Here is a 23,961-nt window from a genome sequence, read left to right as displayed (position 1 = left end):
GGATTGGCCATGGTAAATTGCCCCTTAGTGTCCAAAGATGTGTAGGTTAGGTGGATTGGCCATGGTAAATTGCCCTTAGTATCTCGAGATGTGTAGGTTAGGTGGATTAGCGGGGTAAATATGTGGGGTTACGGGGATGGGGACTGGGTAAGATGCTCTGTCAGGGAGTTGGTGCAGACTCGATGGGCCGAATGGCCTCCTTCTGCACTGTAGGCATTCTGTGATTATGTAATAATTTGGCTTTGTAGTAGCTGTTAAAGGATTATAGCATCACCTTAGCATATGGTGCATTAAATGGTAAAAGACTATATCCTTAGAAGATATTATCTGATTTACAATGAGCAACGTTAGTTAGGCCACAACCTTTGATTACTATATGCAGTTCTGGCCACCTCATCCCAGGAAAGGTGTAATTGCATTTGAGAGGGGACAGAGCAAATTTACAAGGATGTTGCCACCCAGATCTGAAAAATTGCAGCGATGAGGAAAGATTGAATAGGCTGGGGTTGTTCTCGTTGGATCAGAGGAGGCTGAGGGGAGATTTGATTGCGATGTACAAAATTGAGAGGAGCCTGGATAGACTGGATGGAAAGGGCCTATTGCTTTAACAGAGAGGTCAGGGACCAGGGGGCATGGATTTAAAGTGATCGGGAGAAAGATTAGAGGGGAGGTGGGGAAAGTGTTTTCACCCAGAGGGTTGGGGTGGGAGGGGGTCTGGAACTCGCTGCCGGAAAGGGTGATAGAGATGGAAACCCTCAACCCATTTAAATGGTGTCCAGATATGGACTTCAAGTGCCGTAACCTGCAGGGCTGGGGAACAAATTCTGGAAAGTGGGATGAGGCTGGCTGGCTTGTTTTTATGCTGGCAGAGATGTGATGGACCAAGTGGCCTCTTTCTCTGTGTCATAAACTTTCTATTACTCGATATACCAGAAGAGACCGACTCAAGTCTTTGTGTCTGTGTCCCTTTTTATAATTTAAGCAGTTCAATTTAAAAATAATCCAGTCGTCAAGGCAGAACTCCGCACAGTCACCCGAGGCCGGAATCGAACCCGTGGGTCCCTGGCGCTGGAAGGCTTTCCTTTCCATTTGACAAGATTTGATTTGATGTATTGTTATAAAATTCTAACAGGACTAGACAGGGTGGATGCAGGGAGGATGTTCCCGATGGTGGGGGAGTCCAGAACCAGGGGTCACAGTCTGAGGATTCGGGGTAGACCATTTAGGACGGAGGTGAGGAGACATTTCTTCACCCGGTGAGCCTGTGGAATTCATTCCCACAGGAAGTAGTTGATGCCAAAACATTGAATGTATTCAAGAGGCGGCTGGATATAGCACTTGGGGCGAATGGGGTTAAAGGTTATGGAGAGAAAGCAGGCTTAGACTATTGAGTTGGATGATCAGCCATGATCGTGATGAATGGCGGAGCAGGCTCGAAGGGCCGAATGGCCTCCTTCTGCTCCTATCTTCCATGTTTCTATTGTCAGGTGTATTGGTATACAGAGAGAAGTATTGTTTCTTGCGCGCTATACAGACAAAGCATCCCGTTTATAGAGAAGCAAAGGAGAGAGTGCAGAATGTAGTGTTACAGTCATAGCTAGGGTGTAGAGAAAGATCAACTTAATGCAAAGTAGGTCCATTCAAAGGTCTGACAGCAGCAGGGAAGAAGCTGTTCTTGAGTCGGTTGGTACGTGACCTCAGACCTTTGTATCTTTTTCCCGACGGAAGAAGGTGGAAGAGAGAATGTCCAGGGTGCGTGGGGTCCTTGATTATGCTGGCTGCTTTCCTGAGGCAGCGGGAAGTATAGACAGAGTCAATGGATGGGAGGCTGGTTTGTGTGATGGGTTGGGCTTCATTCATGACCTTTTGTAGTTCCTTGCAGTCTTCGGCAGAGCAGGAGCCCAGACCAAGCTGTGATACAACCAGAAAGAATGCTTTCTATGGCGCATCTGTAAAAGTTGGTGAGAGGCGTAGGGGACATGCTGAATTTCCTGAGCCTTCCGAGAAAGTAGAGGTATTGGTGGGCTTTCTTAACTATAGTGTTGATGTGGGGGACCAGACAGGTTGTTGGTGATCTGGACACCCTAAAAACCTGAGATTGGCCTTTCACAGTGTTTGCTGGATCTTTAAAGTTCATTTATTATTTATTAGTTACAAGTAAGGCTTATATTAACACTGCAATGAAGTTACTGTGAAATTCCCCGAGTTGCCACACTCCGGCGCCTGTATGGTCAATGCACTTTACCAGCACGTCTTTCAGAATGTGGGAGGAAACCGGAGCACCCGGAGGAAACCCACGCAGACACGGGGAGAACGTGCAAACTCCACACAGACAGTGACCCGAGGCCGGCAATCGAACCCGGGTCCCTGGCACTGTGAGGCAGCAGTGCTAACCACTGTGCCACCGTACCGCCCGTTGCCACCATGGTGCCCGTATAAGGATCTTGCTCCTTCTAATCGTGCCTCTTCAATTGAAACACTTAAAAAGAAATACTCCCTTAAAACAGAGTAGGTAACTGTAATAACTAGCGGCACAGTAGCACAGTGGTTAGCACTGCAGCCTCACAGTGCCAGGGACATGGGTTCGATTCCCAGCTTGCGGTCACCGTCTGTGCGGAGTTTGCACATTCTCCCCGTGTCTGCGTGGGTTTCCTCCCACAGTCTGAAAGACGTGCTGGTTAGGGTGCATTGACCCGAACAGGCGCCAGAGTGTGGCGACTGAGGGATTTTCACAATAACTTCATTGCAGTGTTAATGTAAGCGTTACTTGTGACACTAATAAATAAACTTTGCTTTAATAACTGTTTCTAATAAGCTTCTAAGATGTGGTAAAATTCGCCAGCTTTTTGTCCTGACACTTTTACTTAACAAAAAGTTGATTATATTTATTTTTTGCAGTTTTTTTACAACCAATTATGTTTGACAAAGCTCCAGAACTTCCCAGGTGAATATTTATGATCTGTGCAGTGACAAAACTTCCGTTCTTTTTGTTGTATTGTCGCTGCAGGACAATTGGTGAAATCCGATGATGGTAATTTAATTCTTTAATGTACGGCATTGGGGAAAAACCTGTAATCCAGAAATCAAAAGGACTTGTTTGACGACTTCTGAGGAGGTCTTTAGCAAGCGTCTTTTTAAAGCAATGTTTGCAACCCACACCCAATTCGAAATCGCGGCATTTCCTTTTTCCACGGCGACCCAGTGGTGGGCCACCGGCGGCCCATCTGGGTTCTGAGTGTTTAGTCTATCGTTCATTTATTAGTGTCACAAGTCGGCTTACATTAACACTGCAATGAAGTCACTGTGAAAATCCCCTAGCCGCCACACTCCTGTTCGGGTACACTGAGGGAGAATTTAGCATGGCCAATCCACCTAACCAGCACATCTTTCGGACTGTGGGAGGAAACCGGAGTGCCCGGAGGAAACCCACGCAGACACGGGGAGAACGTGCAGACTCCACACAGACAGTGACCCGAGCTGGGAATTGAACCCGGGTCCCTGGGCACTGTGAGGCAGCTGTGCTAACTACTGTGGCACCGTGCCGCCCCATTCTGCTGATTCCTGTCCGTGTAGTTTATTTCCTACCGGTGTGACTGAAGCGATTCACACGTAAAGCGAGGGTGAGTGAAGTGAGGTGTGCGCTGATTCCACACAACATTGAGTGTGAGAGCCGTGCGCTGTGTCCAAAGTGTCAACATTTCTTTTGTTTTTACCATTGGAAGTTGATGACAGTTCCATTACTCTCGAAATGATGAAGCATTTTCTATAACTCATTATGGAATATCCAGTGTGTATTATAAGTACTTTTAAAAAATTCATTCATGGGACATGGGCGTCACTGGCTGGCCAGCATTTGCATAAACCGATTACAATTTGTTCTGAAGTCATTGATATCCAATTACAACTAATAGTTCTAATCCCTTCATTTATGTCAGGCAAACATAGTCAACCAGTTACAGCCTCTGAATGCTTGTCTAATTATGATGACTAATGACTAACTAGGTCTGCCCACAGGGCCACACCATCCAAACATTCACACCTGCAGTTATAGCTCCCACCCCGTGGCTATCGGAGATATCGGCTTCCTGTCCATTCCTCATCTTGTTTGTGAAAGTGTGAGAACTGCACAGAAACATCCTCCTCCTTCCCAGGGAACTTTGATTTTTGATTTGATTTATTATTATGTATTGGGATAGAGTGAAAAGTATTGTTTATTGCGCGCTATACAAAGCATACTGTTCATAGAGTACATAGGGGTGAAGGAAAGGAGAGGGTGCAGAATGTAGTGTTACAGTCATAGCTAGGGTGTAGAGAAAGATCAGCTTAATATTTGATTTATTATTGTCACATGTATTGGGATACAGTGAAAAGTATTGTTTCTTGCGCGCTATACAGACAAAGCATACCGTTCATAGAGAAGGAAAGGAGAGGGTGCAGAATGTAGTGTTACAGTTAGGCCAGTGAACTTGACGTCCGTGGTAGGGAAGTTGTTGGAGAGGATTCTTAGAGACAGGATGTATGCGCATTTAGAACGGAACAATCTCATTAGTGACAGACAGCATGGTTTTGTAAGAGGGAGGTCGTGCCTTACAAATTTGGTGGAGTTTTTTGAGGAAGTGACAAAAACGGTTGACGAAGGAAGGGCCGTGGATGTCGTCTATATGGATTTCAGTAAGGCATTTGACAAAGTCCCTCATGGCAGGTTGGTTAAGAAGGTTAAGGCTCATGGGATACAAGGAGAGGTGGCGAGATGGGTAGAAAACTGGCTTGGCCACAGGAGACAGAGGGTAGCAGTCGAAGGGTCTTTTTCCGGCTGGAGGTCTGTGACCAGTGGTGTTCCGCAGGGCTCTGTACTGGGACCTCTGCTATTTGTGATATATATAAATGATTTGGAAGAAGGTGTAACTGGTGTTATCAGCAAGTTTGCGGATGACACGAAGATGGCTGGACTTGCGGATAGCGATGAACATTGTCGGACAATACAGCAGGATATAGATAGGCTGGAAAATTGGGCGGAGAAATGGCAGATGGAATTTAATCCAGATAAAGGCAAAGTGATGCATTTTGGAAGAACTAATGTAGGGGGGAGTTATACAATAAATGGCAGAGCCATCAAGAGTATAGAAACACAGAGGGACCTAGGTGTGCAAGTCCACAAATCCTTGAAGGTGGCAGCACAGGTGGAGAAGGTGGTGAAGAAGGCATATGGTATGCTTGCCTTTATAGGATGGGGTATAGGGTATAAAAGCTGGAGTCTGATGTTGCAGCTGTTTCGAACGCTGGTTAGGCCACATTTGGAGTACTGCGTCCAGAAGGACGTGGAGGCTTTAGAGAGAGTGCAGAGAAGGTTTACCAGGATGTTGCCTGGTATGGAGGGTCTTAGCAATGAGGAGAGATTGGGTAAACTGGGCTTGTTCTCCCTGGAAAGACGGAGAATGAGGGGAGAACTAATAGAGGTGTACAAAATTATGAAGGGTATAGATAGGGTGAACAGTGGGAAGCTTTTTCCCAGGTCGGAGGTGACGATCACGAGGGGTCACGGGCTCAAGGTGAGAGGGGCGAGGTATAACTCAGATATCAGAGGGATGTTTTTACACAGAGAGTGGTGGGGGTCTGGAATGCGCTGCCAAGTAGGGTGGTGGAGGCAGACACGCTGGCATCGTTTAAGGCTTACCTGGATAGTCACATGAACAGTCTGGGAATGGAGGGATACAAACGAATGGTCTAGTTGGACCAATGAGCGGCACAGGCTTGGAGGGCCGAAGGGCCTGTTTCCTGTGCTGTACTGTTCTTTGTTCTTTGTCATAGCTAGGGTGTAGAGAAAGATCAACTTAATATTTAATTTATTATTGTCACATGTATTGGGATACAGTGGAAAGTATTGTTTCTTGCACGCTGTACAAAGCATACCGCTCATAGAGTACATAGGGGAGAAGGAAAGGAGAGGGTGCAGAATGTAGTGTTACAGTCATAGTTAGGGTGTAGAGAAAGACCAACTTAATATTTGATTTGATTTATTCTTGTCACATGTATTTGGATACAGTGAAAAGTATTGTTTCTTGCGCGCTATACAGACAAAGCATACCGTTCATAGAGTACATAGAGGAGAAGGAAAACAGAGGGTGCAGAATATAGTGCTACAGTGACAGATAGCGTGTCCTATGCGGAATTGCATAGGAGCTCTATCAGTGTCTAAGGTAACATTTTCTGGATATAAATGCTGCCTTTACCAGTTGGGTCAAATATCCTGTTGATAAAACAGTAACAAATAACATTTTTGGGCAGTTAGTTGGAGATTAAAAATCAGAGGAAAGGGGGAGAATTGCACTGGTGAACTTAGTACAGTTAGGACCACTTGACCCGTTCGCCTATTTGCTTACAAAATTTAAGTGGAGCAAAGTTCAATCTCCTGAGAGGTGTGCAATAGTGATAATGGTCAGTCATTACTGGGTGGGCCTGTCTGGCACAAGTGTAGAATTGCAGCATCGTAAGATTCTTATCTCTCGTTGCTCGGCTTATTATTTGTGAACCAAATTCCCCCACCCTCCAGTTCCAGAGTGGCGAGTTGGCCCTTTCCTACATGTGACCCCGTTCAGTTTCACTTGCCTTGGTCCAAATGTGGACTAAACTGAATATTCGAGGTCCGGGCAAGAGTGACTGCCCTCGACGTCCGTAACAGTGCCAGCCGTGTGTGCCATCCACAAGATGCACTGCAGCGACCTCACCCGAGGCTCCTTCGACAGCACCTTCCGAACCCGTGACCTCGACCACCTAGCAGGGCAAGGGCAGTAGGGTTCGTGGGGACGTCATCACCTGCCAGTTCCCCTCCCAAGCCACTCGCCATCCTGACTTGGAACGGTGTTGCTGTTCCTTTACTGTCGCTGGGTTAAAATTGTGGAAAAGCAACGGAGTCCAGTGGTTGAGGAAGGCGGTTCACTTGTCGAGGGCAAAAAACATGAACGTAGAAGCTAGAAGCAGGAGGAGGCCACTCGGCCCTTCGAGCCTGTTCTGCTATTCATTCTGATCATGGCTGATCATCAAATTCAATATCCTGATCCCCCCTGCCCCCCCCATATCCCTCGATCCCTTTAGCCCCAAGAGCGATATCTAATTTCTTCTTGAAATCACAGTGAATTCCACACATTCACCACCCTCTGGGTGAAGAAATTTCTCCTCACCTCAGTCCTAAAAGGTTTACCCCTTATCCTCAAACTATGATCCCTAGTTAGGGCGGCACAGTGGCACAGTGGTTAGCACTGCTGCTTCATAGCTCCATGGACTGAGGTTCGATTCCCGGCTCGGGTCACTGTCTGTGTGGAGTTTGCACATTCTCCTCGTGTCTGCGTGGGTTTCCTCCGGGTGCTCCGGTTTCCTCCCATAGTCCAAAGATGTGCGGGTTAGGTTGATTGGCCATACTCAAAATTGCCCTTAGTGTCCTGAGATGCGTAGGTTAGAGGGATTAGTGGGTAAATATGTAGGGATATGGGGGTAGGGCCTGGGTGGGATTGTGGTCGGTGCAGACTCGATGGGCCGAATGGCCTCTTTCTGTACTGTAGGGTTTCTATGATTTCTATTTCTATGATTCTAGTTCTGGACTCCCCCACCATCGGGAACATTCTTTCTGAATCTACCCTGTCTAACCCTGTTAGAATTTTATAAGTTTTTGTGAGATCCCCTCGCACTCTCCTAAACTCCAGTGAATATAATCCTAACCGACTTAGTCTCTCCTCGTATGACAGACCTGCTATCCCAGGAATCAGCCTGGTAAACCTTCGCTGCACTCCCTCGATAGCAAGGACATCCTTCCTCAGATAAGGACACCAAAACTGCACACAATGCTCCAGGTGTGGTCTCACCAACAGACTTTACCAGTGACCCAGACATCCCATCTATTTATTTAAGGTTTATTTATTCATGTCACAAGTAGGCTTACATTAACGCTGCAATGAAGTTACTGTGAAAATCCCTGAGTCGCCACACTCCTGTTTGGGTACACTGAGGGAGAATTTATCATGGCCAATGCACCCTAACCAGCACGTCTTTCGGACTGTGGGAGGAAACCGGAGCACCCGGAGGAAACCCATGCAGACACGGGGAGAACATGCAGACTCCCCACACAGTGACCCAAGCCGGAATTGAACCCGGGTCCTTGGAACTGTGAGGCAGTAGTGCTAACCACTGTGGCACCGTGCCGCCCCATCAATGCATCAAAAATTAAGCAATATACATCAGGATATCAAGCTAGACTATAGATCTGTGTTGAATTTACTGATTTGAATCTCTCAATCATAATCCAGGATATTCTTATTGGAAAACGGACCATGACATAGAACATAGAAAAGCTACAGCACAAACAGGCCCTTCGGCCCACAAGTTGCGCTGAACATGTCCCTACCTACTAGGCTCACCTATAACCCTCTATCTTACTAACTTCCATGAACTTATCCAAAAGTCTCTTAAAAGACCCTATGGAATCCGCCTCCACCACCACTACCAGCAGCCGATTCCATGCACCCACCACCCTCTGAGTGAAAAACTTACCCCTAACATCTCCTCTGTACCTACTCCCCAGCACCCTAAACCTGTGACCTCTTGTGGCAACCATTTCAGCCCTGGGTAAACGCCTCTGAGAATCCACTCTATCAATACCCCTCAACATCTTATACACCTCTATCAGGTCACCTCTCATCCTTCGCCTCTCCAAGGAGAAAAGACCTAGCTCTCTCAACCTATCCTCATAAGGCATGCCACCTAATCCAGGCAACATCCTTGTAAATCTCCTCTGCACCCTTTCTATGGCTTCCACATCCTTTCTGTAATGAGGCGACCAGAACTGGGCACAGTACTCCAGGTGGAGTCTGACCAGGGTCCTATACAGCTGCAGCATTATCTCCCGATTTCTAAACTCAATTCCTCTATTGATGAAGGCCAGTATTCCATACGCCTTCTTAACCACAGCCTCTACCTGCAACGTTGCTTTGAGCGTCCTATGAACCCGGACCCCAAGATCCTTCTGATCTTCCACACTGCCAAGCATCTTACCCTTAATATTATATTCTTTCATCCTATTCAACCTGCCAAAATTAACCACCACACACTTATCTGGGTTGAAGTCCATCTGCCACTTCTCCGCCCAGTCTTGCATCTTATCTATGTCTCGTTGCAACTGCTGACATCCCTCTACACTATCCACAACACCACCAACCTTTGTGTCATCAGCAAACTTGCCAACCCATCCTTCCACATCCTCATCCAGGTCATTTATAAAAATCACAAAGAGCAAGGGTCCCAGAACAGATCCCTGGGGCACCCCACTGGTGACCGACCTCCATGCTGAAAAAGACCCATCTACAACCACTCTTTGCCTTCTGTGGGTAAGCCAGTTCTGAATCCACAAGGCAATGTCCCCTTGTATCCCATGCCCCTTCACTTTCTCAATGAGCCTTGCATGGGGCACCTTATCCAACGCCTTGCTGAAATCCATATAAACTACATCTACCGCTCTTCCCTCGTCTGTGTCTCGTTACATCTTCAAAAAATTCAATTAGGCTCGTAAGGCATGATCTGCCTTGGACAAAGCCGTGCTGGCTATTTCTGATCATACTATTCCTCTCCAGATGTTCATAAATCCTGTCTCTCAGGATCTTCTCCATCAACTTACCAACCACTGAGGTTAGACTCACCGGTCTATAATTTACCGGGCTATCTCTTCTCCCTTTCTTGAATAGCGGAACCACATCCGCAATCCTCCAATCCTCTGGATCCTCTCCCGTCTCCATTGATGATGCAAAGATCATCGCCAGAGGCTCAGCAATCTCTTCCCTCGCCTCCCACAGTAACCTGGGGTACATCACATCCGGTCCTGGCGATTTATCTAACTTGATGCTTTTCAAAAGCTCCAACATATCCTCTTTCCTAATGTCCACATGCTCAATCTTCTCAGTCCACTGCAAGTCTGCACTGCAACTACCAAGATCCTTTTCCACTGTGAATACTGAAGCAAAGTATTCATTGAGTACCTCTGCCATTTCTACCGGTTCTATACAGCCTTTCCCACCGTCACATTTGATAGGTCCTACTCCTTCACATCTTATCCTCTTGCTCTTAACATACTTGTAGAATGCCTTGGGGTTTTCCTTTATCCTGTCTGCCAAGGCCTTCTCATGACCACTTCTTGCTCTTCTAATTTCCCTCTTAAGTTCCTTCCTACTAGTCGTATACTCTTCTAGATTTCTAACATTACCTAGCTCCCTGAACCTTTTGTAGGCTTTTCTTTTCTTCTTGACTAAATTCGTTACAGCTTTCGTGCACCATGGTTCCTGTAACCTACCGTAACTCCCCTGTCTCATTGGAACATTGCTGTGTAGAGCTCCAGACAAATTTTCCTTGAAAATTTGCCACACGTCATCGAACAAAGAGGAACTTGGCTGGAAAGTCCTTACCTTTTAAGGAAAGATATATTATCATTGGAGACAGGACAGAGGGAGTTTACTGGGATGATCCCGGGTATGGAGGAGCTGCTATATGAGGGAATATAAACAAGTTGGGTCTGTACTCCTTGCAGTTCAGAAGAATGAGAGATGATATGGTTGAAATATTGAAGATTCTCAGGGGGTTAGACAGGGTAAAGGTTGAGAGGATGTATCCACTCATGGGGGAGTCTAGCACCAGAGGGCATAGTCACAGAATAAGGGGGTGCTCACTTAAGATGGTTTTGAGGAAGAATTCCTTCTCTGAGTGGAGAATCTTTGGAATTCTTTACCCCAGCTGTGGAGGTTGGGTCATAGAATCTCTACAGTGCAGAAGGAGGCCATTCGACCATCGAGTCTGTCCCGACTGTCCCTCTAATTCCCCTAACCTGCACATCTTTGGACACTAAGGGGCAATTTAGCATGGCCAATCCACCTAACCTGCCCATCTTGGGACACCAAGGGATAATTTAACATGGCTAATCCCCCCTAACCTGCACATCTTTGGACATTCAGGGCTAATTTAGCATAGCCAATCCACCTAAACTGCACATCTTTGGACTGTGGGAGGGAATCGGAGCACCCGGAGGAAACCCAAGTAGACACGGGGAGAATGTACAAACTCCACACAGACAGTTACCCAAGCCGGGAATTGAACCCGGGTCCCTGGTGCTGTGAAGCAGCAGTGCTCACCACTGTGCCGCCTCTTGAACATGTCCAAGGTTGAAATGGATAGGATTTTAGTCGGTTGGGGAATGAAAGGTTATGGAGATAAGGCAGGAAAATGGACTTTGTGAGTGTTAGATTGGCCATGATCTTAATAAATGGCGGAGCATGCGATGAAGAGGCGATGGCCGAGTGGTATTATCGCTCGACTATTAATCCAGAAACTCAGCTAATGCTCTGGGGGGTCCCGGGTTCGAATCCCGCCACGGCAGATGGTGGAATTTGAATTCAATAAAAAATATCTGGAATTAAGAATCTACTGATGACCATGAAACCATTGTCGGAAAAACCCATCTGGTTCACTCATGTCCTTTAGGGAAGGAAATCTGCCGTCCTTACCCGGTCTGGCCTATCTGTGACTCCAGAGCCACAGCAATGTGGTTGACTCTCAACTGCCCTTGGGCAACTAGGGATGGGCAATAAATGCTGACCCAGCCAGTAACACCCATGTCCCACAAATGAATAAAAGGGCAGAATGGCCTCCTCCTATTCCGATTTCTTATGGCCATCCCATTCCTCCAGTCAAAATAGGATTGTTCCCATGCTCTAAAGTACACAAAAGATGCATGGCCACATCATGCCCAATGTGACTGTTTTGTAGCCATACTTTACGAACGCCTTCAGGACAAGGCGAACAATTGACAATAAAGCAGTGATATTATTTTTCCTGAGTTTATCTACCCTCTCATTTGAAGATTAGAACAGAAAGGAATCGATTGAATCCAGCAGACCCATTCTGCGCACAATGCTTTTGTTTGGTTTCCGTAGCAACACCTGGCCTGTCAAGACAGGCCACGGAGAACAAACCCATGACCTTTTCCACCTGCTCCCAGTCCCGCCCCGAGCATGCCGACGGATCAGGTTCCTCTTGTGTAGTCTTTCGGAAACGCAATCAGTGGAAATCAGGTGTCGGGGCCTCTGGAGCGGATTGCAGAGAAAAGGATTAGGTTTCCATACAGTTGGCTTTCGAAGAAATGCCTCAAAAGGCACAGCGGCACAGTGGTTAGCACTGCTGCCTCACAGCGCCAGAGACCCGGGTTCAATTCCAGCCTCGGGTCACTGTCTGTGTGGAGTTTGCACGTTCTCCCTGTGTCTGCGTGGGTTTCCTCCGGGTGCTCCGGTTTCCTCCCACAGTCCAAAGATATGCAGGTTGGGGGATTCGCCATGCTAAATTACCCCTTAGTGTCCAAAGTTGTGCAGGTTAGGTGGATTGGCCATGCTAAATTGCCCCTTAGTGTCCAAAGATGTGTAGGTTAGGTGGATTGGCCATGCTAAATTCTCCCTCAGTGTACCCAAACAGGAGTGTGGCGACTAGGGGCTTTTCACAGTAACTTCATTGCAGTGTTAATGTAAGCCGACTTGTGACACTAATAAATAAACTTTTAAAAACGTACAATGCATTACACTGCAAAACCATAATGATTGTTGTGAAAATGAGGCCGCCATTTTGCGCACAGCATGATTCCACAAATAGAAATTAGTTCATAAGATATAGGAGCAGAATTAGGCCATTCGGCCCATCAAGTCTGCTCCGCCATTCGATCATGGCTGATGTGCTCCTCATCCCCATTTTCCTGCCTTCTCCCCATAACCTTTCAACCCATTCCCAATTAAAAATCTGTCTAACTCCTCCTTAAATGTACTCACTGTCCCAACATCCACCGCACTTTGTGTCCCCAGATGTGTAAGTGAAGGGGTAAAAGCGTGGGAGTTACAGGGATAGGGGGTGGGCAAGGGAAAGATGCTCTGTCGGAGAGTCAGTGCAGATTCGATGGGCTGAAAGGCCTCCTTTTGAGCTGTAGGGATTCTATGATCCGGGAGTGGGGCTTGCACCCAGGGCTCTCGGACTCATGGGTAAGAGGACGACACACCGAACAAGAGCTGACAACGAATAGCGTGCTTTATTTTCACTTGGTTGCTCATTTCCGCTCATCTGCTGATGCAAAGCGCACACTGGGCCCAGTCAGCAACACGTAACCGCTCTCGAGGGATCCAGTCAACATGACCACCATTTTGGAAAGACAGGCAGAGAACTCCATAAACAAAATTCCATCCAGAATCTCAGCCACATACCGTTGCAGACCTGGCATCACTGCTGTGCATCTGACACTGACTTTAGCCAGCGCTAATGTGCAATGAATGATTTAAGAAGGCGCGATTCTGAAGCGAGCTGCCACTGTTGTTGGAAGAGCAGTGTGAGACATGTTTTCAAATGACAGGGCAGTTAAATTCAAATGCAAGGTGAGTTAACATTCAAGATAATCAGTCACTGGCTTTGTCTGCAGTTCAACATCGAACCAGAGAACCTCCACAGTGCAGAAGGAGGCCATTCGGCCCATCGAGTCTGCACCGGCTCTCTGACAGAGCATCTAATCCAGGCCCTCTCCCCTGCCTATCCCCCTAACCCCACACATTTCCCATGGCCAATCCACCGAACCTACACATCTTTGGACACTAAGGGGCAATTTAGCATGGCCAATCCACCGAACCTACACATCTTTGGACACTAAGGGACAATTTAGCATGGCCAATCCACCTAACCTGCACATCTTTGGACACTAAGGGACAATTTAGCATGGCCAATCCCCCTAACCTCCACATCTTTGGACACTAAGGAGCAATTTAGCATGGCCAATCCACCTAACCTGCACATCTTTGGACACTAAGGGACAATTTAGCATGGCCAATCCACCTAACCTGCACATCTTTGGACACTAAGGGGCAATTTAGCATGGCCAATCCACCTAACCCGCACATCTTGGGACTGTGGCAGGAAACCGGAGCACCCGGAGGAAACCCACGCAGACGCTGGGAGAACGTGCAAACTCCACACAGACAGCGACCCGAGGCTGGAATCGAACCCGGGTCCCTGGCGCTGTGAGGCAGCAGCGCTAACCACTATGCCAGGGCAGGGAACAAGATGTTTCAGCGGCATTGTAAATATAATACAGGTCTGAGTGTGGCGAGGTGCTGGTACTTTTAAACTGAGCAGCCTCTCCTCTGCAAGCGCGCTTCCCACTGATTTCCCCTCCCAACACTGCTGAACCCAGCCTACCTTGAACTTGCCTGAGTATTGACTTCAAGAATGGCTTGCGGCCTTCGAGGCACACATTGACGCTAAAACGGCAAGAATAATACATCATGGCTTCCTGCTCGTGTGTCACATGGTACAGATGTCAATCAGTGCTAAGGTCCTGGCGGATTTCGAGTTGGGTGGTTGGAGCCGCGGGTGGTTTGGACCAAGTCCAGTCGGGTGGGGGTCGACGGTCACTTGGAGCATGGGTGCAGATTGGCACGCAAGCAGTGCAGCAGGCAATGCGTGTGGCGTAGCCAGTGCCACTGTGTGCCAGTGCAGTGCCTAGCCAGATTGTGATTTTAAAAAAATAAATATTTATTCGACTCAAAATTTGATGGTGACACATTCGGAAAAAGTAGCCAGTTGTCAGACAACCCAAATTTGAGACACTGTACTTGCTTTTTTTTACCCCTGACAAAATAAAGAACAAAGAAAATTACAGCACAGGAACAGGCCCTTCAGCCCTCCAAGCCTGCACCGACCATGCTGCCCCTCTGAACTAAAACCCCCTACCCTTCCAGGGACCATATCCCTCCATTCCCATCCTGTTAGCACTGCTGCCTCACAGCGCCAGGGACCCGGGTTCGATTCCCGGCTTGGGTCACTGTCTGTGTGGAGTTTGCACGTTCTCCCCGTGTCTGCGTGGGTTTCCTCCGGGTGCTCCAGTTTCCTCCCACAGTCTGAAAGACGTGCAGGTTAGGGTGCATTGGCCGTGCTAAATTCTCCCTCAGTGTAACCCGAACAGGAGTGTGACGACTAGGGGATTTTCACAGTAACTTCATTGCAGTGTTAATGTAAGCCTGCTTGTGACAAATAAATAAACTTTAAAACTTTTACTTTATTCATGTATTTGTTAAGACGCCCCTTAAGAGCCACTATCATATCTGCTTCCACTACCTCCCCCGGCAGCGAGTTCCGGGCACCCACCACCCTCTGTGTAAAAAAAAAACTTGCCTCGTATATCTCCTTTGAACCTTGTCCCTCTGAACAGCGTCAAGGGAGACCCTCTGGTCGTGTATTCTGAAACAATTCTGTAGGCACACTGCAGACATCACAAAATTGTCACGGCGCAAAAGGAGGCCATTTGGCCCATCATATCTGCACTCCATTCCATTTCTGTTCCAAAGACGCTCTGAAATGCCAAGTGCCTTGTCAACGGCAGTCGCGAATACAACCCGACAATTAAAACTGAACAACCGGAATATTCGTTGACTTAACAATTTGTCCGCGCGGCCGAAAGGGTTAAGAGCTCCAGATTCGCCGATAATTACTGTCTGCATTTAATGGCACAACACTCCTATTCGTTCTAGAACAGGTAATGTCTAATTTAATTAGCAAGGGACTGTTCATTAAAACCATTACGGCCTACCTTGTCACCGAAGCCTGGTTTTGTAGAATTTGAAAATGGCAGAACCCTGAAGAGTATTGATAAGCAGAGGGATCTGGGTGTACAGGTACACAGGCCACTGAAAGTGGCAATGCAGGTGGAGAAGGTAGTCAAGAAGGCATACGGCATGCTTGCCTTCATCGACCGGGGTATTGAGTTTAAAAATTGGCAACTCATGTTGCAGCTTTATAGAACCTTAGTTCGGCCGCACTTGGAATATAGTGTTCAATTCTGGTCGCCGCACTACCAGAAGGATGTGGAGGCTTTGGAGAGGGTACAGAAAAGATTTACCAGGATGTTGCCTGGTATGGAGGGCATTAGCTATGAGGAGAGGTTGGAGGAACTTGGTTTGTTCTCACTGGAACGACGGAGGTTGAGGGGGCGACCTGATAGAAGTCTACAAGATTATGAGGGGCATGGACGGAGTGGATAGTCAGAAGCTTTTTCCCAGTGTGGAAGAGTCAATTACTGGGGGGCACAGGTTTAAGGTGCGAGGGGCAAGGTTTAAAGGAGATGTTCGAGGCAGATTTTTTACACAGAGGGTGGTGGGTGCCTGGAACTCGTTGCCGGGGGCGGTAGTGGAAGCAGATACGATAGTGACTTTTAAGGGGCGTCTGGACAAATACATGAATAGGATGGGAATGGAGGGATATGGTCCCCGGAAGGGTAGGGGGTTTTAGTTCAGATGGGAGCAGCATGGTCGGTGCAGGCTTGGAGGGCCAAAGGGCCTGTTCCTGTGCTGTAATTTTCTTTGTTCTTAATTGGCCTGTGGCCCTCCAGTTTGATTGGCCCGCCTCCCTGCTGTGCATCGGCGCGTTTGACGGGGAGCTTTGTTTCTGCAGGGCGGGGCGTTTTTCTTCATCGAGCACGTGGTTGCGGACGACAAGACGTGGCTCCACTTCATCCAGCACGTGATCCAGCCGGTCTGGCGTTACTTTGGCGACGGTTGCTACCTGACCAGGGACACCCGGGCAACCCTCGAGAGAGCCAACTTCTCCAAGTTGCATGTCAAGCACATCGTTGCGCCCCTGACGAACGTGATCAAACATCAAATCGTCGGCTACGGAGTCAAATAAAATCTTGTGAGCACCATTCCTTGTATCCACTTGTCTGCGACTTGTTAATTTTAGTGTTGCAATAATCCCTTTCTTGTCAATTCATTTTACTCAGATTAATGCTTTTAGATGTGCCTTTCTAATCCACAGTATCGCGTACAGGGAATTTTTTTAATCCACTCCTTCATTCAACAATCTAATCGAACTCCCGAATGTGCATCAATCTTCAGGATCAGTTTTCCCGTTTGCTTTTCGAGATAAGTACCGATTGAAATAATCCCACTCTGAACCAGATGATCGACACATCTTTTAAATAAAAACAAGCAGTCAATTCTCTGAATTTCGAGTGACCCGTTGCTGCTGCGCAAATGCTAAACTCTGGTTTGAATTCTGACACAGTGGTTAGCTCTGCTGCCTCACAGCGCCAGGGACCCAGGTTCGATTCCCGGCTCGGGTCGCTGTCTGGGTGGAATTTGCACGTTCTCCCTGTGTCTGCGTGGGTTTCCTCCGGGTGCTCCGGTTTCCTCTCACACTCCAAAGACGTGTGGGTTAGGTGGATTGGCCATGCTAAACTGTCCTTTAGTATCCAAAGATGAGTAGGTTAGGTGGATTGGCCATGCTAAATTGTCCCTTAGTGTCCAAAGATGTGTAGGTTAGGTGGATTGGCCATGCTAAATTGTCCCTTAGTGTCCAAAGATGTGCAGGTTAGGTGGATTGGCCATGCTAAATTGCCCCTTAGTGTCCAAAGTTGTGCAGGTTAGGTGGATTGGCCATGCTAAATTATCGCTTAGTGTCCAAAGATGTGCAGGTTAGGTGGATTGGCCATGTTAAATTGTCCCTTAGGGGGGGATCTTACCAAAAAAAAGTCTAAATGCCGAACGAGTCTGAAAACTGGAGAGAATTGCGCCCTTTTTTTTTGGGCAAGCTCCCAGACGCAATCGTACGGCACCTAGAAAATAAAAAGAGCTCAAGTGTGATTCTCGCCAGTAGGGAGTGTGTGGAACCTATTCATGCCGGGAAGCTGGCTGCTGAGCTCTCGGTGCGCCATTGCGCAGGTGAACCGATTTCCCAGTACGCTGTCTACAGTTGTGTGCGCTGGGAGATCTGTCACAAGCCCCGACCCCCCCCAAGACATCGCTGCTCTGGCTGATCTCTGCCCCCTTGGTCCTGCCCAGTATCTGGAGGGCAGTGCAAGTGTGCCAGCCTGGCACTGCCCGGCCCTGCAGCTGACCGCCTGGGGGGGCTTCAATGGCCTCCGGTTCACTAATGTCCCTTCAGGGAAAGAAATGTGCCGTCCTTACCCGGTCTGGTCGACATGTGACTCCAGACCCACAGCAAAGTGGCTAGCACTGTAAATGCCCTCTGAACAAGGGCAATTAGGGATGCCCAGTGACCCCCACATCCCACAAACAAATAAAAAGGCCTGTGAAATGTTCTGTGTAGAAGTCTTGCTTTGTTCAGCAGTTGGAGCTGATGAGTGTTGGACCACAAGTTTTGTGTGTCCCAGCCTCATGAGATTAACCCCTCCAAGGACGTCATGATAGATCGGGGGCAATGGACTTCTGTTAAAATTGGAAGTTATCGCAGTTAATTGGATGAGTGCGTGTGGAAAGAGGTCGTTTCTCAAACAACCAGAAAGGTTTTCTGACGGGTGATGTTCGAAAAGGAAATTCAGAATTCGAAAAGGCTTGATCAGCCCATTGCTAATCCTCTTGCACATGGTACTGTGTGTATGACCCTGGGTACCTATGTAAATATTAATATTCATGATTATCGTTGCACACATCTAATAGTTACTGTTTACCTATGTCATTCTTTTGCAAGACAATAAAAGCATTTGAAACTTCTTATCTTGTGAAATCATTTCTAAATGTGTAACAACATCAGGGCGGTGGCACAGTGTTTGGCACTGCTGCCTCACCGCGCTGAGGACTGGGGTTCAATTCCAGCCTCGGGTGACTCTGTCTGTGTGGAGTCTGCACGTTCTCCCCGTGTCTGTGTGGGTTTCCCCTGGGCGCTCCGGTTTTCTCCCACAGTCCAAAGATGTGTAGGTTAGGCGGATTGGCCATGCTAAATTGCCCCTTGGTGTCCAAAAATGCGCAGGTTAGGTGGATTGGCCATGTTAAATTGTCCGTTAGTGTCCAAAGATGTGTAGGTTAGGTGGATTGGCCGTGCTAAATTGCCCCTTGGTGTCCAAAGATGTGCAGGTTAGGTGGATTGGCCATGGTAAATTGTCCCTTAGTGTCCAAAGATGTGTAGGTTAGGTGGATTGGCCATGCTAAATTGTCCCTTCGTGTCAGGGGAACTAGTAGGGTTAATATATGGGGTTATGGGGATAGGGTCTGGGTGCAATTGTTGTCGGTGCAGACTCGATGGGCCGAATGGCCTCCTCCTCCACTGTAAATTTTTTAAAGTGGTGCCGAACTGGCGGTACCCAGGTGGCACCGCAAGACTCTCCGGTGGTCACTGCTGAGCACTGCTAGTGTGCCAAGTGGGCTGTGCCAGGGAGCCACTGCCCAATGGGCACCGCCCGGTCCAGCTTTCCATGGCCTCGGAGCTCCCCTGGCGTGCCCATCGCGCCAGCTCTCTGCCAGTGGTGATTCTTGCCGTTATCACACCCCGCCCGAAGGTGAGTGAATTCCGTGCACTGGGATTCATACGGGCTGCGCAAATTGAAACGCTACTTTAAATATGCTAATCGGTCTCTGCCGGGACAATCACAAACTGTCTGGGCACCGGGTGCGTAACGGATTTTTAGGGCCGCACGCCATTCTCCGCGGCTGGCGCGACCTACGCACGACGCAGTGAGGTTGGAGAATTAACCCAACATCTACAACAGGATCAGACAGGACGGGGGCGATTCTCCCACCCCGCCTCGCTCGTCTTCCAGCACAGCGTGGTGGGAGAAACTTGCGTCCGGGTATTCGTGGGATTTGCACATGCATTTCCGCCACGCGCGCGTCTCCCAGCACTGGATTTCCAGCGCCGTGTGATTCGTGCTGGAAACCAGCGGGAACACCAGGTAAGTACTTAACCTCATACTTCAATGTAATTTGAATGTTATTATCGGGCCCGGCACTGAATTTTCCAGGCCCACTAGCATCTCCCACCCCGCCAGTACAATTTCACCCTGGCGGGGTTTAGAGTAGCTCCCCATGTTCGGGGAACAAACGGGAGACCCCACCGGAGTGAAGGGGGGGCAGTCAGGGGTCGGGCAGTGAGCGGTGGTGCCCCCTGGGCATGGGCACTCTGGCAGTGCCAGCCTGTGTCCCTGACACTGCCCAAGGGGCAAAGTGCCCATGCCCAGGAGACACTACTGGGCATGGGGCAGTGCCAAGCGGATGCTGCCTATGGGGTGAGGTCCAGGGTGCAATTGGTAGGGGTGGGGCGGTCCCACTGCCACTCTGCGTGGGTGCAGGAGGGAGGCCAGCGATCGGGGGGGGGTCAACAAGGGGGTGGTGTCTGCCGGGGGAGTCCCACTGCCACTCTGCGTGGGGGCAGGAGGGAGGCCAGCGATCGGGGGGGGGGTCAACAAGGGGGGGTGGTGTCTGCCGGGGGGGGAGTGGCCCGCCTGCGGGAGAGGGTGGTGTTTGGCACAGCTGGGGGAGGGGGGAGGAGAGCTGGAGGTCGGAACAGGCTGGAGAGGGGGTCTGCCTGCTGGGGGGTCATCACTACTTGGGGAGGGGGGGGAGGGTGCTGAAGATCGGGGCGGTCTGGACGGGTAGGGGCGGGGTCCAGGCTGGCGTGGGAATGGATGAAGGGCTGTGATTGGACCATGGAGGGGAGTTGGAGGGGTAGCACTGCAGGGGAGGCTGACCGTTCTGGGCCAGTGCGCATGTGCAGAGTTCCGCTGGTCTCAGCCTCCCGCGCAGGAATAGGCCCCGCCCCCTGAAATCTAATGCGATACACACTGGTGGCCTCTGCATTGCACAGAGTGCGGGCGATTCTAGTCTGAACTCCCACTGAAAAAACAGCGTGAATTACTCCAGTTTTCCCACGAATTTGACACTTAGAACTTGTTTTGGGAGAATCAACCCCAAAAACTGGGCCACTGTCCATTACTCCTTCCAGGCTCCAACCAACCCGACATACGTGCCTTCACACTCAATTAGCTCAGTTACCCGCCTCGCCTCTCCATAGGGTCCGGCCTGAACCACATGGCCCTTGGGGAATGCCCCTTTAAAGGGGCCACGCTTCCACACTCAGCTTGGTGATGGACTGCTGTGCTAGGTGAAAAGCATTCTTATTGCCAACCCCCTCGCGATCCTGCCCCAATTGAGAACACCAAAGAATTTGCCCGACTTGCAAAAGAATGTTTAAAATAAGAGGGAACATTTTACAACTCCCTTTCCGGCTCTGCATTCCCGCTATCTCCTGAATGACTGACCCTTCTTACCAGGACGCAGTTGCATATAGACCACCCCACCTCCACTTCCAGTGTCTCACCCAAGTCTAAATTGATAAGTCCAGACATTAGGTGCGGCACAGTGGTTAGCACTGCTGCCTCACAGCACCAGGGACCCGGGTTCAATTCCGGCCTCAGGTCACTGTGTGGAGTTTGAACATTCTCCCCGTGTCTGCGAGGGTTTCCTCCGGGTGCTCCGGTTTCCTCCCACAGTCCAAAGATGTGTAGGTTAGGTGGATTGGCCATGCTAAATGGCCCCTTAGTGTCCAAAGATGTGTAGGTTAGGTGGATTGGTCATGCTAAATGGCCCCTTAGTGTCCAAAGATGTACAGGTTAGGTGGATTGGCCATGCTAAATTGCCCCTTTGTGTCCAAAGATGTGCTGGTTAGGTGGATTGACCATGCTAAATTGCCCCTTAGTGTCCAAAGATGTGTAGGTTTGGTGGTTTAGCCACACTAAAGTGCCCCTTAGTGTGCAAAGATGTGCTGGTTAGGTGGATTGGCCATGGTAAATTGCCCCTTAGTGTCCAAAGATGTGTAGGTTTGGTGGTTTAGCCACACTAAAGTGCCCCTTAGTGTGCAAAGATGTGCATGTTAGGTGGATTGGCCGTGCGAATCTGTCCCTTAGTGTCCAAAGGTGTGTAGGTTAGGTGGATTGGCCATGCTAAATTGTCCCTTAGTGTCCAAAGGTATGTAGGTTAGGTGGATTGTCCATGCTAAATTGTCCCTTAGTGTCCAAAGGTGTGTAGGTTAGGTGGATTGGCCACGCTAAATTGCCCTTTAATGTCGGGGGATCAGCAGGGTAAATACGAGAGGTTATGGGAATCGGGCCTGGGTGGGATTGTGGTTGGTGCAGACTCGATGGACCGAATGGCCTCCTTCTGCACTGAGGGGGTTCTGAGAGACTAGAACTCGGGAACAGTTTGAGAGATCTCCCATTTCAGACTGAGATGAGGGGAACTTGTTTCTCTGAGGACCGCAAGTTTGTGGAATTCTCTCCCGCAGAGAGCAGTGTGGGCGGGGTCATTGACAATATTTAAGGTTGAGTTGGACAGATTCTTGGTTGCCAAGGGTCCCGAAAGCAAACTCGAAATGTTAACTCGTGTTCCCCTCTCCACGGCCGCTGCTAGACAAAGAACAAAGAACAAAGAACAATACAGCACAGGAACAGGCCCTTCGGCCCTCCAAGCCCGCGCCGCTCCCCGGTCCAGGATTGAATCCTGAATCCAGGATCCCCGCCCAATTTTCCAGCCTATCTACATACCAATATCCTATCCACCGAGCTGTCCCTCACAGCTACGATGCTTTGTTCATTACAACCTATTAACTCACCCCCACCCCCCCATTCCAGACCATGTGATCTCCAGGGAGAGGCGAAAACCCAGAGTGAAAAACCCCAGGGCCAATATGGGGAAAAAAAAAAAAAATCTGGGAAATTCCTCTCCGACCCCCTGAGGCGATCGAAACGAGTCCAGGAGATCACAATGGCCCTGATCGGAAAATGCTTCCCAACCCTAGTCATTTCCACTTCCATGAACACCATATGAATTCCCTGCCCCCGAGACAGGTTCCCAACTATCCGCAGTCTCGCTCTGTACTGGCACCAGCAAGATGATCATAGAATGAAGCCTTGAAACGAGAAACAAGGAACAATTAGCCCGCGCCGCTCCCTGGTCCAAACTAGACCACTCTTTTGTATCCCTCCATTCCCACTCCGAGTTGTCCCAGCATTTTCTGTTTTTATTTCAGATCTCGTTTATTGACAGGAATTAACTTTTATATAATGAGGTCAGGGGTCATGGAGGGATGCAGGTGGCGCAGGCAAGAAAGTGGAGCTGAGACTTCAATCAGATCAGCCATTATCTTAGCGAATGGCAGAACAGGCTCCAAGGGCTGAAAGGCCTACTCCTGCTACTGAGGCCTATGTTGCCATGGTGTAACCACGGACCTCATGCTTTCCTTCCCTCGATCCTCCTTTTCTGATTTTCAGGTGCCCAAGGACTGCCCATAGAGCAATCCCACAGTCTCTTCTTAAATGGTGCCAAAGGTGATTAGCACATGCATACTCTGGACCTGAACTGAGCAACCACCATTAACGTCCTGGGGGTTACCATTGACCAGAAACTGAACTGGACACAGCCACATAAATACTGTGGCTACAAGAACAGGCCAGAGGCTGGGGATCCTGCAGCGAGTAACTCACCTCCTGACTCCCCAAAGCCTATCTACCTATCACAAGCCTATCACAAGGCACAAGCCTGGATGGTGCAGCTCCAACATCACTCAGGAAGCTCAACACCATCCAGGACAAAGCAGCCCCGCTTGATTGGCCCCCCATCCACAAACATTCACTCCCTCCACCACCGACGCTCAGTAGCAGAAGTGTGTACCATCTACAAGATGCACTGCAGCAACTCACCAAAGATCCTTAGACAGCACCTTCCAAACCCACAACCACTTCCATCTAGAAGGACAAGGGCAGCAGATACCTGGGAACACCACCACCTGCAAGTTCCCCTCCAAGTCACTCACCATCCTGACTTGGAAACATATCGCCGTTCCTTCACTGTCGCTGGGTCAAAATCCTGGAACTCCCTCCCTAACAGCACTGTGGGTGTACCTACACCACATGGACTGACTGATGGCCAATCACAATGCTGGAACTCTCTCCCTAACAGCATTGTGGGTGTACCTACATGACACAGACTGACTGATGTCCAATGACAATCCTGGAACTCCCTCCCTAACAGCACTTTGGGTGTACCTACACCAGAGGGACTGACCGCTCAGCGGTCACGGGCATTCAGCCTCTGATCTTCGGGTAAGCATTCTCCAAGGCGGCCT

At 49.1% G+C, this 23,961-nt stretch overlaps 1 protein-coding gene across 1 annotated transcript in view; it reads left to right on the top strand.

The window, feature by feature from the left end:
* Positions 1 to 18,560, top strand: part of LOC144481897 (thiol S-methyltransferase TMT1A-like) — a 28,768-nt gene extending 10,208 nt beyond the window's left edge. Inside the window, exon 2 of the mRNA XM_078201061.1 lies at positions 16,501 to 18,560. Coding sequence (XP_078057187.1) covers positions 16,501 to 16,734 — 234 coding nt within the window. The 3' untranslated portion in view covers positions 16,735 to 18,560. The remainder of the gene's footprint in view (positions 1 to 16,500) is intronic.
* Positions 18,561 to 23,961: the final 5,401 nt, after the last annotated feature.

The sequence above is a fragment of the Mustelus asterias genome, chromosome X (assembly GCF_964213995.1).
Source record: "Mustelus asterias chromosome X, sMusAst1.hap1.1, whole genome shotgun sequence".
NCBI lineage: Eukaryota > Metazoa > Chordata > Chondrichthyes > Carcharhiniformes > Triakidae > Mustelus > Mustelus asterias.
The sequence above is the reverse complement of the archived record's forward strand: the minus strand, read 5'-3'. Positions and strand labels throughout refer to the sequence as shown.